Source organism: Motacilla alba, chromosome 9, assembly GCF_015832195.1.
Source record: "Motacilla alba alba isolate MOTALB_02 chromosome 9, Motacilla_alba_V1.0_pri, whole genome shotgun sequence".
NCBI classification, from domain to species: domain Eukaryota; kingdom Metazoa; phylum Chordata; class Aves; order Passeriformes; family Motacillidae; genus Motacilla; species Motacilla alba.
The window spans coordinates 14,368,318-14,385,363 of NC_052024.1; the positions used below are offsets into that span (position 1 = coordinate 14,368,318).

General features: G+C 45.1%; 1 protein-coding gene across 2 annotated transcripts in view; it reads right to left on the minus strand.

Moving 5' to 3' along the window:
• Window positions 1–540: 540 nt before the first annotated feature.
• CCDC50 (coiled-coil domain containing 50) overlaps window positions 541–17,046 on the minus strand; it is a 43,233-nt gene continuing 26,727 nt past the window's right edge. The window contains exons 5-12 of one of the 2 annotated variants that reach the window (XM_038145603.1): window positions 16,665–16,782; window positions 12,544–13,242; window positions 10,974–11,080; window positions 10,337–10,381; window positions 9,675–9,785; window positions 8,679–8,758; window positions 7,578–7,675; window positions 541–6,557 (exon numbers count right to left, since the gene is read on the minus strand). In XM_038145603.1, the coding sequence (XP_038001531.1) occupies window positions 6,538–6,557; window positions 7,578–7,675; window positions 8,679–8,758; window positions 9,675–9,785; window positions 10,337–10,381; window positions 10,974–11,080; window positions 12,544–13,242; window positions 16,665–16,782 (1,278 nt within the window). In that variant the 3' untranslated portion in view covers window positions 541–6,537. The remainder of the gene's footprint in view (window positions 6,558–7,577; window positions 7,676–8,678; window positions 8,759–9,674; window positions 9,786–10,336; window positions 10,382–10,973; window positions 11,081–12,543; window positions 13,243–16,664; window positions 16,783–17,046) is intronic. The other variant, XM_038145604.1, reaches the window with a different exon arrangement.

Here is a 17,046-nt window from a genome sequence, read left to right on the forward strand (position 1 = left end):
GGTAAGGATGACATCGAGGCACTTGGAAGCACTGGGGTAGTGGTGGGACACAGACCCTAATCCAGCCCAAAAGTGAACTCTGTTGGTGTCAGAGCACTCACTTGTGCAGCCCAAGGCCCATAGAGGGGAAGCCTGCTGCGCCCTGTGCTGGGGTGCCAAAGGTGCTCCCCTGTGCAATGATTATTCTTGGCAAGCAGACAGAAATGAGTAAATAAGCATTTAAGAAAGGTTTACAGTCCAGATGCAAGATCCGGAAATTACATTGTGTAACTTATATTGTGTAAGCTCCTCCCTATTTCAGAATGCTCAGTCACAAGCTGAGTTTGTGACATGACAATGGGATCAGGTCTGCTCATGTTTGAGCTGCATGTGGCTGCATCCTCAGCTGATTTGAAGACAGCAGTCTGTCCCAGGGCATTTGCCATTTTTCCTTCTTACATTCTGTCCCCCCACTGCAGGAACATGTTGGTTAAAGGAATCTTCAAGCAGGGTTTTTGCAAACTTAAAAGTTATGTTAATGAAATAAGAAAGAACATCCTATCCTTGCAAATAATCATACTGCTTTATTTTTCAGTATCACAGTCTCAGGAAATGAAACAGTCCAGATCTTTTCCAAGATATTACATAGCCTTTTTTCCATCTGTCTGTCGACAAAATAATCAAATTAAATACAAATTTGTTTGTTTGCTACATCTATTACAGTGGAAGAACATAATTGTTGCTAGAAGCAGCTAGGTTTCAGGAACAAAGGGTGGAACAAAGTCTTATTTTCCCCTGCTTCTGTGTAACCCACTTAGGTTTCCAGAAAAGCACACGGAGGGACAGAAGGAAGTGGTGAATAACAAAATACAGCAATTTATTGAACAAAATGGGGCAAGGCAATGTTCCCTTTACATTCTATGACAATTCAGGAATATGAAGCAAAACATGCTATACACACACACACAGACATGATACTTTGGTTAAATGTCATTCAGAAGTTCTATGCCAAACCTGGTAAAATTATAGAGTGAACAGTCAAAATGAAACCAAGAATAGGCTTGCATAGACAGATTATTGTCAGTGTGCAATTCATATTTAAGGATTAGCTGTTACAATGCAGGATACACTTGCAGCTCTGAGGAATTTAAGCCTTCTGACTAATCCACCTCATTGCATGGCTAATGTTTAGATTCAACAGGCTGAAAGTTTACCCTGAAGAGCTAAATGAGACAACTGCAGTTATTTATCTGAGGCAATTAACTATATTGCAGTGCACAGATGCAGCTGGAGACAGACCATGGAGTCTACTTAGAGTGAACACTGATACAGTGGAATTTGTTTCCCATGAAGTAGAAAATACTCATTTGTGTGTGCCACTGTCCTCTCTGGGACTCTCCTGAAGAGCCCAAACTGCCCAGCTAAGCCTTGCCCTGTGCTACTGATGGGGAGGAGGTGGCTGAGAGTATCTCCAGCCCAGAAACTGAGGCTTGGGCAGCTCCTGAGCATAAAATCCACGTCCCACCACCTGTCCTGGGCAGGGCAGTCCAAGTGGCACCTGTGTGCAGCACAGCCAGTACCTCCCCAGCAGTGCTGCACAGCCACAAATGTGCTGGAGAGCAGCAAACTGGGATTTCTGTAGCTTCATGCCTGTCCTCTGCAACAAAAAGAAGACAAGCTACCCATGGTGTGCTCCATGAGAGGGATATGTCCCATTCCCACTTCCCAAAGCAACTGCAAAACTAAGCCCTGAACACCTTGGGAGAGTGGGGCAACACCAAGTGTCCTCTGGCTGGGGACAGATAAAGAGCAAAGCTCAGCCACCACCACCCTGCTGGGCATTCCTGCCTGGCACAGGGCAGCACTGAGCTCAGGCACCCGTGCTGGGAGCTGTGCTCCAGTTCCTATTGCATCCCACACAGTCCTGCAGTGTCAGTGCTGCCAGCAGGGACAGCAGGAGCCATCTGCTCAGGGGACAAACACACAGCAGATTGCTCTCTGAAGGAAACAGTGAGTTTCATGGACTGGCTGTGCTCAATTTCAAGAGTGTAAACTAAGTAGGGGAATCCTCACACTGTCTCCAAGTGCTCCCCTTTATATATATATATATAAATTAGCAATCCACAGTTAGTTTGCATACAGGATAATATGAATTAAAATAAAAACCTTGATAATAAAAATATATAATATACACAATGATGAACAGCAATAAACTGAATGAAAACACTAGAATGTAACAGTGGCTGTAATTTGGCACAAAATAAATGCACAGACGTCTAGCACTGTAAAAATAACCCATTTTTTCCATAAGTAGAGAATGTTTCAATCCTGATTCAAATCCTGATAGATGGGAATGCAGATATAAAAATACTGTACATACAAGATCCCTTTTATAGAGAGAGAAGCAGACTGCAGCATCTCTAACTTCTATCCTTCTTCCCCAAGAGGAGAAATTCAATGATGAGAATTCACCTATCCCTTAACAGCTGGTATTTCCTCACCCCACCAAGTTTAAACCCATGAAGTTCTTTTAAAAAAGATGAAATCAACCTGTTGGATCTATCCCTGTGACGAGAACTGCTTCTTGCTGCAGGAAGCTGTACAGTCCACATTAAGACAGTGTTTCATAGCAAGGTGACTCAGGTCAGCCTGCTGAAGACATCGACTATCCCTGTGTGTAAGGCACGGTCCCCTCCAGGTCACCCGACCTCTTTTCTGCAGACCATTGTGCTTTGGACGGAGGTGAGGAGGTGGTGAGAACTCTTGCTGCTGAGATGAGCCTACCAGGAAGGTCAGGAAGTGCCAGGATTTCAAGGAGGTGAATTTTCCATGTGGTGCTGGATGCCTTGATAATGCACAGAGTCAGAAAGGGATGCACGACCCAAACAACCTGGGCAGAGGTTCCACCAGGGGCTCCAACATGATACTAAATCCAGAGCAACCCCATAGGCAAAGCTACTGAAACTTGGCAAGAGTAAACAAGTAATAAAACCAAGATACTTAAACATTTTTCTGTCATAGAAAGAAATATTGCTGAGTGTTTTTTTAAAAAATCAGTTTCATTGTGCCTCTTTCCAGGAACACATGTCCAAGGTGCTGATTTTGCATCTCACCTACACAAGCTGCATCTTCTTGACTCTCAGCAGAACTGTGGCTGCTGAGCCCCAAGGAAAGTGGCTCTTGGTTCATCCACAATCTTACTTCATGTTGACTTCAGTGGGACCATGGAATCCCTTTTCAAAAGTGGTCACTAAAGATGCAAGTCCAGTTGCAACCTCTGCCTCAGGACATCTCTAACCTGTATGGCTGCATGAGGACCCCAACATGCATAAGATGAACAACTGCTCTGTTCTTATCCCATTTACTACCTGCTTTCCTCAGCTGCCATTCCTGCCATTTCTCTCCCTTTTCTAGCAAAGCCTTAGGAACCCCCTTTTCACAAGGACTAGAGAGTAATAAAACAGGAGAAACACTTACAAGGAACAGCAAATGAATAAAAGTAGGCAGAAAGAAAAAAAGGATAAGGACTAAAGGAGGCTACAGAGCAAAACAGCCCATAAAGCATTCAGCACCCCCCAAAGGCATCCAAGGAAGCAGCAACTGCTCCTGGGATCCTTCTCTTGGGCTCTTGTCTTTTGGTGTCTTGGCCAGAGAGCTTGACTGGCCACTAAGGAGATCCTACAGCTCCACAGAGGAGGCACTGAGGTGTTCTTCAGATTATCCAGCTTCCAAACTAAACCTACCAGAGTTTTCCCTCACACTTGTACTCACTACCACTGACACCAACAACTCGGATACTCCCAAGCATCCCTCCTGAATTGATAGGTTCTTCAAATGTCAGAGGGCTCAGGGTCTTCATGACTTCTCTGACTAGGTTAAGACGAAAGCTACAGCAGCCAACTGCAGTGCAAGAAAGTCCATCACAGCCAGACACAGAGGTCCATGGAGGGCTGAATTTCTAGCTGGTGATTTCCCTATGCCTTCTGCAGAGAATCACCAGTTTTCCACAAGCACAGCCAGTACACAGCTCAACCTATTTCTGATTTGGCAGGACTTTTCTCCATCCAGTTTTCACAAGTGCAGAAGCAGCAGTGCCTGGACTAGGGTGTTTGTAGGAAGTATTAATTCTTACAAGCCCACCAGGCATCCATTTCACAACAATAATTACTCTGATGGCAACAGAAGGAAAAAGCCCACAAGAAAAAAAAAAAAAAGGCATTTTCAGCAGTAGAAATTTTGACTGTTACATGAAATACAAAAATAAATTCTTACAAAATAAAACCTTGGTAGATGAGGTTGCCACACTAGGCCAAGTTATCAAATAAGAAAGAAAAAAATATCATCTATGTTGTTTTTTTTTTCTGGATCCTTTTAAACAACATGAACACTTCTGAATGGACAGAGACAGAATGAGAAGCGGGAACAAAGCAAGGACAGTAAAATCTAGCTGCTGACTGGGATATTTCCTGAGAAGCAGCAGCAAGCAAGACCTTGCAAGTCACTTAGGAGCCCATGCAGGCAGATAAGCCACAGTCTGGAAGCAAGGGTATGCAGGTAGCAGGATTCTGCCCATAACCAAGTCCTACATGGCAAGGTTTTTGGTTAGGGTATCCCTGGAGCAGAGATCCATTGGGGTTATGTGGCTCTTCACAGGTACTGAACTGCTGCCAGCGGGCCAGTGGGAGTAGGGGATGGAAGTCCATTGAGTTGTTGGTCAAGGCAAGACAGGCCTCGTTATGTGGTATTAAACCTGCCCCTGCAACTTAGGTGAAAAAGGAGTTACCCTGTCTTCCCAGTGATTTGGCCCAGTAATTATCCTGACCAAGAACAGCCAACGTTAAAGCCTTACAGCTGCCTTGGGGCTTGAGTTGTGCACTAGAGGAACAGCAGACAGCCATGCTCTCTTCCTATTTCCTAGAGGTGCTCCCTCCCCACAAAGCTCCAGAGAGCTGCCAAAGCTCCTTTCCCAGGCAGATCAGTGGTGAGGACAAGTCCGTGTTTCCTGCCCTAGACACACGTGTCTCCCCTCCTCTGCAGAGCCAGAGGCAGAACTGCAACTGCCAGAGCCAACAGAGAGAGTGGTGAGACAGACTCAGTGCTGGCACTAAGGCTGGGCTGCAGGGGCAAGGCAGCCAAGCTCTCTGCCATGAACTGGGCTGGCCCATGAATAACCAGCCTGCCCTGGCTGAACAGACTCCAAGAGAGTGTCTAGATGTTCAGCTTTGTAGTTTAAAAATACACCTGAAAATAATGGCAAAAAACTTATTAAAAAGACTAAAGAATTTGAATGAGAGGAGGCCAGAGGAAAAGGCTACTTTTTGTGCAAGAGAAAAATTATTTTCAAAAAGTGGAGGGAAAACTAGCCAGGACAGAATCACTGCATGGGAAAATATATACAGACAACAAACCTGCAGACCCTGCAGTGCACTAGAGAGCAATGTTTTTATTATTCCTGACTGGAGCTTGCCTGGGGTGCTGGATGGAGCAGTGGAGAGGGAAAGCAGTCAGCACAGACATCGTGTGAACTGATCAGCACTCCATGTCTGGCTCAGGTTGCCTGTAACTGTAGATTTTGATGCTCAATGCCCATATGGCCCTCTCTCCATCAGCCCCATGTTTACAAGACATATCCAAGTTTAGAAACAAGTTACTCAAGTGCATCAGCAACTGAGCTAAGAGTTACAGGAGATCTGACTTGGCTTTAATGAAATTCCTTGGCTTCTACCACACTGAAGCTCAAAGCAGGTGACCACAAAGGTCCCTTCAGACACATAGATCTGTTTATATGAGTCTTCCCAAACCACAGTTCACAGCTTCTTGAACTCCCTGGCAAATCCTAAGTAATAACACAAGGTCTAACTTAGTTGGAATTGTCTCTTCTTTTAACTGTTCCATCCTGTATCCTGGAGCTAAATGCCTATACATGCTCTATTCAGATTGTTGGAAACCCTAGAAAGAAATACAGCAGTTAAATTCTGTTTCATAGGCCATTTCTGCCTCACCAGTCTCAGGGTTTGGCTTTTGCTGGTATATGTTTGACAACGCTGTCTCCTTCCTGAAAGCTCATATGACTGTCAGGTTGGCTCAGCCGTCCTATCCAACACAGGAAGAAACTCAATTCCTCTTATAGCTCTCTTTGCTAAGTCATCCTAATGTAAAAAGGACTTGTACTTCTGATGTTCTGCTGCATTGCCATAAGCCAACTCATTCCTTCAATTTTCCTCTATTGTACATGCATCTCAATTTGTCCTATTCATCAGAGCTCCAGCCAAACTTAAAAATAAAAAGAAAGCGTCAAAAGAATGTATGAGGGAGCTGTTGAGCCAGCTGGTTGATTTGCACAGCTCAGTGGCAGCTAGATTATACTGCACTGCTCAAGTCATCACAGATGAGTAAGAAATTGAAACAAACAATTTTCCTTAATATGACGACACTTAAAGAGATGATCCTGGGAGTGGAGGGTGGGCCTCCCATCAGGTCAGGGATCGAGAAGTTGCCTGGCAATTCCAGTAATGTTTGCTACAGAAGAGTCAGTACCAAAGCAAAGGCTAGCACAGTTTACTGCTTCCTACGGGAACCTGGAAAACAAAATAGAAAGGAAACAGTCTGTGAGGCTAGATCCTGGTGAAAAAATTACTACCTGCAGTCATATTTTACCTGGCCTGCCCTCTTGTCTGTCTGTCTGACTTCTAGGGTACTAGTAAAGTCAAAGGCTTTCTAAGGTACTAGTAAAGTCAAAGGCCAAAATGGGAGCTATATGTTTCATGACTCAGGCAAAATGAAGGATAGATCATGAGACAGGCAGACACGTGCATTTCTTCTAGGGTGTGAATGGTGCTGCAGCCCCATTGCACAGTCTCACTAAAGCAAGCAGATCCTATAAACTGCCATCAACTTTCCAGCTTGCTTGATGAAGACAGAACATAAGTTTACCAAATTAAATTTTGGGAAGTGGCCACATTTAAGTCTCACTAGTGGAGTTGGAAGAAATCTGAGATTGAGTTAAACTCAGACTGCCCCCTTCCTTCCCCAGAGGCTCTACAGATAACTCAGACAATGGGCATTCAGATTTAAAACAACTGCAGGGGCAACCTTACCCACACTGGTCTGTGCCAAGTGATTTCAGGAAAAAAACAACAAAGCAGTGCTGAGGTGCTACAGGAATAAAACCAGCCTTGTCTCAGGACAAGTTTCTGTCTGATCATCCCATCTGCTCGCCAGACAGGTGAGGTTCTGTCTTGTATTGGATTGTTTGAAAATAGTGAGTCACCTAAAATCCATTATAATGTTGTCTTCATGACATTTCTTTGTCATTTGCTACCTGGGTTTACAGTCATTCATCATTAAGAGATCACAGAGGACATACAGACAGCACCTTGAAAAATTCCAGGCAAACCAATTCAGTTTTTTAGTCTCACAGCCTGCAACGTGCTCAGCAAGTGCAACCCAAACACTGCCCAGCATCACCTGCCTGCTGGGCATTAATTCCCCTTCTTTATTGGCATCACTTTTGATCACTCTGTCCCCTGCAGGCTCCTTGTGTGAGGAAAAGAGCTGAGAATAACCCAAGTGCTGGGCAGCCCTGGGGTTGATCCTACCTTTAGGAGAGTGCTCAGCTTTGGGGATCTGGCGCAAGGGGCTGGGCTGGCTCGTGTAATACCGAGAGTGTGCAAAGTCATCGAGGTGAGGCTGTGACCTGCCAAGCACAGTGTCAAAGGAGTGTTGGGAAACAATTCAAAGTCACAACAGTGCAGCAAGAGCGACATCTCAGCTGTCTGGTCTGTTACTGTCAGTTTGATGCAAACCCTGCCTGGCCCAGACCTTCGCCTGCAGAACAGCTCCTCTAAGCACAGCCCACTACTGTTTTTGCAGTGAGAAAAGCAGAGTATGTACTGCTTGTCATGGACCTCTTTCATTTAATAATGGTTTCAGTTATCAGGAAATAATTTCCATTATGAAGTTTACTGCAAACTTCACTCAAAAGGGCAGTGTTTTAAAGTGATTAGTGCTTGCACAGCTTTACCCCCGGAGTATTTTAATATGATCTCTCTCAATCTCCTCCTGCACCTCCATTTGTTTTTTCTTTTGCAAGTTCAACAAGAATTTCTAGGTTCATTTCTGGAATGGAAATCAAAGCCACTGGGGTCATTTTCAGGGTTTAGTACCTCATGAAGAGCACTGAGCCAGAGTATCAAGGGATTCAGGAGCAGCACTGGGCTACAGCATGTTCCCAGTTTGGGATGAGACACCCCAAAGCACAGTGCTCTTGCTTGCAGCATGGTGTTCAAATGCAGCAGTGGGAGCTGTGCACAGGGCTCAACTGGGAGCAAGGACCAAGGGAGCAGCTGTGCAAATGCATGGTGATTACTCCTTCCTGCCCAGAGATGACATTTGGTTTCACATCCCCAGAAGCTGTTTAACCCTCTCAATGTTTCTCTGCCATTTAACAAATGTCACTGCACAAGCTCATCAATCTCCGTCAGCACCGGGCATGAGGACCACGATGGACAAGTGCCACGAGCACAGTGAGTGACGCACGTCACCGAACACCTCACGAGCTCCGTGCCCCCATTGCCCTGCTCTCCACTGTGTCCCTTCTGGGTGGGTCAGGCTGCTCATCCCACACCTCCTCCCTAGGACTCAGCTTCTCAGCAGCTTCCCAACTGCATTCCCCCTCTTGCCAGCCAGTTCAAGCTCACCTTGAAGGCCTGTCACTTCTGTGTCGCTGAGTTTCGGGCCCTTCTCTTGACCTTGAGCGCGTGGACTCGCCTGCGTCGGGCTGGTGGGCAGAAGGGAAATCAGCTCGTCTGTGTGCCTTGCTAGACACCTGCTCTTACACTGGGACTGCCACAATTCCATACAGCCCTTTTGTGCTTGGTTTACACACAAAATTAACTGCATCCAGACATGCAAATGGCAGCATCAGGACTCGTTTTCAGTAAAAACCCAGCCTTGTTGAGCCAAACTTATTTTTTCCACTAAAATGTGACAGCAGTAAGGGACTGTTCTGAAGCTGGGGCTGAACATAGTCTGGGTGTAATGACAGTGCACAAGGCTGGGCTGAGCAGGAAGGACCCGCTGCAGGCAGCTGTGCTCCTGCAACCACTGAAACTCAGGAAGGGGGCTGAAAACACTGGAGCTGCTGCTATCTGGCCCCAAGATTAACACCACATCCCCTTTAACACCTTAGCAGTGCTGACCATAAAATCTGTTTCCTATCCCCTCCCATGCTGACCAGCCAAGTCTCTCTGGTGTTACTCATACCAAAACCAGGCATGACAGACTCAGGACTTTCATTACACAGCCAGTTATGAGGCAGAGTGACAACTGAAGCAGCCACATTGCCCTTACACAAACAGAACCAACTACTGCTTTTATTGCTACAATCAGGATTTCAGCAAAGGGAAGGTCCTGCACCAGGGACTGACAGTGCTTCAGGGAGGCCACAAGGTGCTGTGACATCCAGTGCCATCCTCCAAGGCCAGAGCCCCAAGGACTACCTTGCTTGAGGCTGAAGCCAAATACATCTAAGCAAGGAGGTGGCTCCAAAAGGCTCAGGAAGCAGCTGAGTAACAGACAGCAAGACCCTTTAGATGCATCACCACCTTTTGCTCCCACCATACACTCGCCTCCCTCTGAAAATAGGAATAACGTTATAGCACCTTATCTGTGGTGCCTCCTGAAGCCTGGCATACCTTCCAATCTTGATCATGCCTCCTCCTTTCAAAGGAAGACTTTTCTCTTTCTCTTTCTTTCTCTTTTCTTAAAGCCTTTTTCTCCTCAGCCATCAAGAGACGAGCAATTTCCTAGAAGGGAAACACAGACTCTGTCAGACAATGTTACTGCTCTTGTGGGTTTGAGTTATTCAAACCCTTTCCCATGGACAGATGCTGAATGGGAAGGGTGCAAATCCAGAATTTCATCCATCTGTGATCAGAAATCAAGGGACAGGGCAAAATTAAGACTGGTGACATGTAGCATGTCCAATAGCTCCCTGATCTATCAAAACTGCATTTGCAGAACCTGCCTTCTATCCCATCTCCTTAAAGGGGCTGGTGGTTCATCTCACAGCATCTCAGATAGTCTCCCATGGGGCTGTGTTACAAGAAATGCTCTTACAGAACATGAACTTCCTGCCTTTGTCATGTTCAACAGGCAGTGCAACTCTCTGCATGGCCAGCCTGAGCATATACACAAAACCCATCTGGGAGAAAATCCCACTGGATTTTCCCACTGGAAGCCCCCAGGCTTCCCCTACAAGGAGAGAAATTAACAACTAGAGGGTCAGAGGAAACAAGGGCTGTTTAGCAGCTTCTGCAAGTAAAGGAATTCCACAAGTATTTGACTTGTTGCTCACCTCATCTTGGGCTACTTGAGCTGCCTTCTGATCTGCTTCATTAGCCTGGAGGGAGGTGGGGGGAAAGTGGGGAAGGAAAAACAGAGACAAAAAATTACCATCTCTGAATTAATCATACTCATCAACCTACTGGGCAGGGCACGTGTGTGCCCATACAAATACATCATCATCCTCTCCAAATACACTTAGCTACCCCAATACTTACCTCACACCCAACTCCAATCTGCCACTTCAGCTTTTCTGCTGAATTTAGCCCTCATGTATCTGCCTGGCCACATCACAATGCATTTCCCACTCTGCTGCCTTCTCTCTCAAAGATGGGCAATGGCTTGTCTCCTTGTGAGCTGCTTACACTGACTATATGCCATCTTCACCTGCCTGGAAACATCCATTTAATATCACTTTGCTGCAGTACTTTAATTTTGGGGTGTTTCTTTCAAAAAATAGGGCTAATTAGTTGGAAATCAGCTGTCACTCCATATTTGTGCGTATGGAAGATAAAGGTAATTAGCAGAATGCACAGGAGTAAGACTTAGATCTTATAGTCACTCTTACATATTAAAGGTTTACAAAGTAAAGTTGTCTGTGCTGGTTGCCTTAGTTCCTTTGGGTTGACCAATGCACCCTCTCTACTTACCAGGAGCTCTTCCTCCTGCAGCTTCCGAGCAATCTCTGCATCAGACAGCTCCTGTTCCATCCGGGGTCCATCATACATGGCTTGTGTCCTCCCCCTCAAATTAGTGCCTACAGAATTGAGAGAAAACAATCAACTCAACTATTCTCCAAATCCTTTGGTAAGAAGATCCCCACCATCTCCTCAGCCACCTGCAAACCCCCCACTCAAGAGAACCAGAGATCATCACAGTGTACCTGCCACACCCTGTCTCAGATAACAAATGCAACTGCACGCCAGAACAGGCCATGTCCCTTGAAGCAGTCTTTGGTGACAGCAGTGCTAGCAAAAGAATTATAATTTGTCACTCTCTGCATTGATACAGATACAGTGGCAAAATTGGGCAGCAGAGAGCAGCCCAACATTTGATATGAGCACAGCAGAGTCTGAACACACTGCTGAAGCAGCATGGGCTGCAAGGGTTACCCCAGACAGGCTCACATGTGTTTTCAGACAATTTCTTCCTGGGATTACCCATGAATTTTACAATTCAATGAGGAAACAGAAAAGTAAGCATTTTTGAAGATCATGTAATGTTCAGTTCTTGTTTTGAGTATAGAATTCTGTTATTTTAAAGCTAAACCTGGTTAACACCTTCTATTTCCCTAAGGAAAGTGTTTGTATCATGAGGAAGAAGAATAATTGTCACAGTATCTCCAGAGACAGACACACATTATCTTCCCAGTGTTCACATTATTCATGTGAAGATCACTTAGATGGCTTAAAGCATAAACTGCCCCACACTTTGACAGACATAGATCTCTAAACCCCAACTTTCACTAGGTCACCCCTACCCCACTGTGGGTTTAAAAGTAGAAAGATGGATCTGGATCTTTAAAGCCAAGTGTTTGTTGAGCAAGAACTACACAGGTACACATTTCCCAGAAAATTCCACTTGCACAGAATTTGGCAAGAATCTTGCAAATAAAACCCAGTTGGATGCCCAGTGCCACTACTGAACTTTGCCCAAAATGAATTAAGTTGCCAGCAGGGTTTTCAACAAGAAGTGGATGAAAATTGCTGGGGTTTTTTGTGCTTAAGCAGTGTCCTCACAGTCCTGCATTTCAACTCCACAAAATACAACCATACCCTAACATTCAGGGGTTTGTTCCCTTTTTTCCTTCTGTACAAGGAGGCCACCGCACAAAATGTATCTCAAAAGCAAAAGCTGGGTGTTGGTTGGAGTTTTCTGGGGGGTCTTTCTTTGGGGATGGTGTGGTGTTTTTTTTGGTGGGGAGCAGGAGAAATTTGTTTTCTTAAACAAAAGGATACCAAGGGCACCACCTCCAACAATAACTTCTTACTCATCCTCTCCAATGCTATGGAACATCAGGATATAGAGCAAGAACATTTACGGATAAGAAGAATCCTGCTAAATCAGGAAGAAACCTGGGCAAGATTCCCTGTGTACACATTGCAGGTAGATACTGGAGAGAAGCATCTTCAAGGAAGCCAAGCGTATCTCAGACACCAGTATGGGGCACGCAAAGGTCCATCCCCACACATACGCACACCTTCCCCATCACTTGGTTACCTGGCTCTCGCTGGCAGTCTCCAACCTTCCCCTGGCTCACAGAATGAGGGGAGGGGGAGTGTCTCCTGTGTCCTGCCCTTTTGTAGGCTCTTGCCTCACCCCTGCTATGGTCATCTCTAGATTCAGAATCAGAGGGCTTCTCTTCACGTGCCATCCTGTGTGACGAGCGGCCCTGATGGTGAGATCTGTGTTTCTCAGGGTGCTGTCTACCACCCCGATGCCAGGTCTCCTGCTGTGCCTCCAGTTCCATCTCAAGGAGGGGAAGGTGCTTTTCTCTGTCTTGCCTTGGTGGCTTTCTGCTGTGCCGTGCTTCCTCTGTGAGTCCATGCTCCAACTCCAGGTCAAGATTGAGAAGTCTCCTCTCCTTCTCCCTGCCAGCTGTCCTCCTCTCCTGCAGCTCCCAGCTATTGCTGTGATCATAGGCACGGCGCTCGGTCTCTCTTTCCAGGTCAAGGCTGAGATGTCTCCTGGGCCTTCCCTGGCTGGCTGCCTTCTGCTCCTGCTGATGGCCATCGCTGGCCTCTCTCAGCTGAGGAGACCTTTGACGGCTCTCTGCGGTGCCGTGCCTGTGTTTGGGGGCACGGCTGGGCAAAGGCGAGGGGGGTCCTCGGCGCTCTCTCTGCTGGTGCCTGCACCTGCCATGACTGTGTGCTCTGGGAGGTTCAGAAATCTGCTCTCTGGGGTCACCCCAGGGCTGCTCTGAGCAATGAGGGGACAAACAAGGAGGGGGTTAGTGGTGCAGGGGTTAATGGAGGTTCAAGGCCAGACTCAGGGAGAGGAAGGAGCTTGATACAAGGTGCTGAAAATGCAGGCAAAGCATGATGAAAGAAAGAATTATAGCAGGGATAGATAAAGCTTGCAGAATACAAAAGAGGACACAGTGAAATGGCAGCCTGGCTAGCAGGGCAGCACAGGAGGCAACAAGGTTGGAACAGAAAGCACAGGTCCAACCCAGAAGTGTCTGAGCACTTCCTAGACAAGGACAAGTCAATACAGAGACAAATTACTTTTAATGATGCCACTGGGGCTGAAAAACTGCCAAGAGAGCAGCTCATCTCCTGATGACACATCACTGCTGCAGGATCCTGAAACCACCTGGGAAAGATTTACAAAGAAGGGCACAAGATTCAGGAAAAGTTGGGAGACAATGAGGGGCACAAGGCCAGGAGGGGCCAAGCAGAGTGGTCAGGTTGGACCCTGGTTTATAAGCATGGGTGAGCCTTGCCCTGGCTTCAGGCACAAGGTTTTTCATAAGAATGCAAAGACAGTTATGGATAGAAATTTTAGGGCAGATTAAGACTTCAGAAAACCCAGGTTCCTGACCTCAGCATTGTAGCTAGAAAAGCTGCTTACTTGGCATTTTTGTGGGATTGTTTCCTCTGTGCTTTCCAGAAAGCAGTTAGAATTTTTCTCTGCATTTAGTTTCAGTAATAAACCTGAAACAGCTACGAAGATGCAGCAATCTGCCTGCATACAATCTACTAATTGATTTATTTTTTTCAACTAACCTATTTGCTAAGAAAAATCATTGCACTGAGTGAACTATTATCTCTCTACAGCAGCTTTTCAAAATGAAAAAAAGGCCTTGAAGCAGAGATTGATTTGAAACAGAACTACACACACCACCCCCCATCAGAAAAACCCTGCAGCAGCAGACTTCCCTCAACTGTCCAGAGTTTGTTTTATAGTATCTCAAAATATTTAAAATAGATTTCACTGCACATTGCATTCTGTTTTAATGAATAGCTCTGTCTCACTTACAATCTATCTAGATTTCAGAGGGAGAAAAACAAACCTCACACCAAAACTCAATGTTCCCTTTGAGTCATTCTATTCAGAAAAAAACTTTTTCAGAGCCAGCAAAAATAGAGGCTGCAGAAAATCCACCTTCAAAACAAGTCTGTGTGACTTTTATCCAGAACAGGTGTATTTTTAAAAGTCCAAGAACTGTAACAGGAGCTGCTGTGGTTGCTCTTTAACTGGTTGGATTTATTCTGTTCAGTTTTAGATCATATGTATTATTTACAGAAAACAAATACCCAATCAAACAATCCAAGTGACTTACTGAACAACAGAGCCTGAAAGCAAGAGTAAGTTTTTAAACAATAGTCACAAGGGTCTAAAAATTAATTCAATTTTGTCATTGAGGAAAGCTCAATAAATACAACAGCAGAGAGCAGGAAAACACAAAAGAGCAAAGCCGGGCTGTGCTGGGAAAGGATTGCTGCAGGTAACACAACCATTCCAGACAACCCAAGCACATAATTTGCTTTTGGGGTATCTCAGGGTGATTAATTCATCAACAGATGCTGATTCCTGTGGGGCCATGTAAACACTCCACAGACCCTGGTGTTCCTCTCTGAAGCAGCAAGTGACTGAGTGAATACAAAAATGTTTTTCATGGCACAGGCCCTTCTGGGAGGAACTCTGCCTTTTCTCATGTTTATTTTTCCACTTTTAAAGAGCTCAGGTTGCTTTGGAGCAATGGGCCTAATCCACATTCCACCTGGATGTGGATAAATTTTACCTCAGCCTCAAACAATTTAAAAAAACCCAAAAACACACCCCACCCCCACCAAAACAAAAGAAACTTAAACAAAGCGAGGGCTTTTTATTTGTTTCAATTCACAACTAATGAGGACAACACAAACCAAGGCTGCTGAAGCCTAATCAAATGGTGCTGAAGTAATGGTAATGAAGTAATGGTGCTAAGTTCCCAGAACAACAAGCTAGATGATCCAGGCATAAAATCCACTCCAGTCATTTGCAGCTTTTAAGAAGTGCAGATCAAGAGCACCACTGCCATGACTGGCCAGGCAAACACCTCCTGCCTCACCTTCAAAATTATGGATTATTGCAGGAAGAAAACTTAGACCCACAAGATATCCTGCTCTCCAAATCCAAACCACAGTCTTACTTCAGGAAGTCACGGGCTTTGTCAGCTGATTTGATACAAAAATCCATTCTGTCCTACCATCTCTGCATGCACACTTTTGCCTATGTTGTATTTTTTCAGACTTCTCCCATTTAATTCTGAAAACCTGAAGAGTGGGTTGGCCGTAGGACTCCAAGATCAATTTTTCCCAGCTTTGTACATGTAGAAGGACTTGTGATCATGAAGTTTCCACTAGGTTACTGTTTTGCACTTTTGAACTTTGTGCTTTGTACTTTCTTGGCTATCTTTGAACTTCTTCCAAATTGAAACTAAAATACTTTGTGTAAGTTCAAATAAAGGACTTTAAAACTGCCAGTGGCATTGATGTTAAAATGAGAAATGAGGTTTGATCTTCATCTTCAGAATCCGTTAATCAAAAGCAACCCATCTTTCCCACCACATTTTTGAAGAAAGAACACAGGAACCACCACCAGTGCGCAGCAAAGCCATCCCCAGATTGCTCCATAATTAAATACACCCTGATTCTCTCCTCCCAGTTTAAAGAAGATCTGTATTCAATCACAGAAGCTGACCAAAAAGAAGCAATAGAGCACTGCGGATCAAATAATTTCCACACTGAACAGTCCCAGACGATAATCACAGCAGAGACATTCTGTGGAGATGACCTTGTTCTTCAGTAAGTCATTCAAGGCAGTTGAGCTAATTTTACAGCTTGGGTACATACATACCTGCAAGGAGCTATTTCTGAAACACATCTCCATGAATCAGCATTTATTCCTTCATGTAGCCATGCCAGCATCACAAATGAGCACATGGAACTGTCTCTCTTCAAATGCAAGCATGGAATTACACCAGCATGTCTCCCCCACACCCTTGGTGTCACGCAGCAGTAACTACCTTATCAGCCACTGTCTTTTTCCACAAGCACTTCTAAAACATGCACGTGTGGCTGTATTTGCACGTACACAAACCTCCCTCCCTATCCCTGTCATTTAGGCCACTTTCAAGGACAATAACAACTATTAAACTGTCTTCTCTCGGTTTTCTTTTTTTTTAAACTAAATAATTCCTGATTATAAAATAATCTGATTCTGACCCCAGACACTGATGTAATGCTACAGTGCTAAATGCAGGATAAAGTTGAGTCTGAGAGATAAAGAGTTGTCAGGCCACCAGGTTCACCTACACTGCCATGATCCTGGCCTTTTATCTTGCAGAAACATACCTCCATTTTCTGCATAATAGCTCTCTTCATAGCCTGTGTGTCCCTGGGACTCTGGGTAGTGCTTCTTGCGCTTTTTTTCTTCCTGCAGTTCCTTCTGTTGTAGGAGACGGGCAATATCCTGCAGAGATGGAAGAAAACAGACATTAAATCACCACTAAAAAGTATCTCCAGATTCTTTTGGTCAAATTCTTTACTCAATTATTAAAATCCTTACCAAAAAAAAAGTTTACTTTTTCAGACACAACAACAGTTACTCAAATTCAACCCCTGGACTGGACAAGGCTTTCAAACTAATGGGTGACACAAGGGACCATGTCAGCAGCCAGTAGTCAACCCAGTCAGTAGTCAATCAGTAGTCAGCGCAGCCCAGTATTGAGATTCC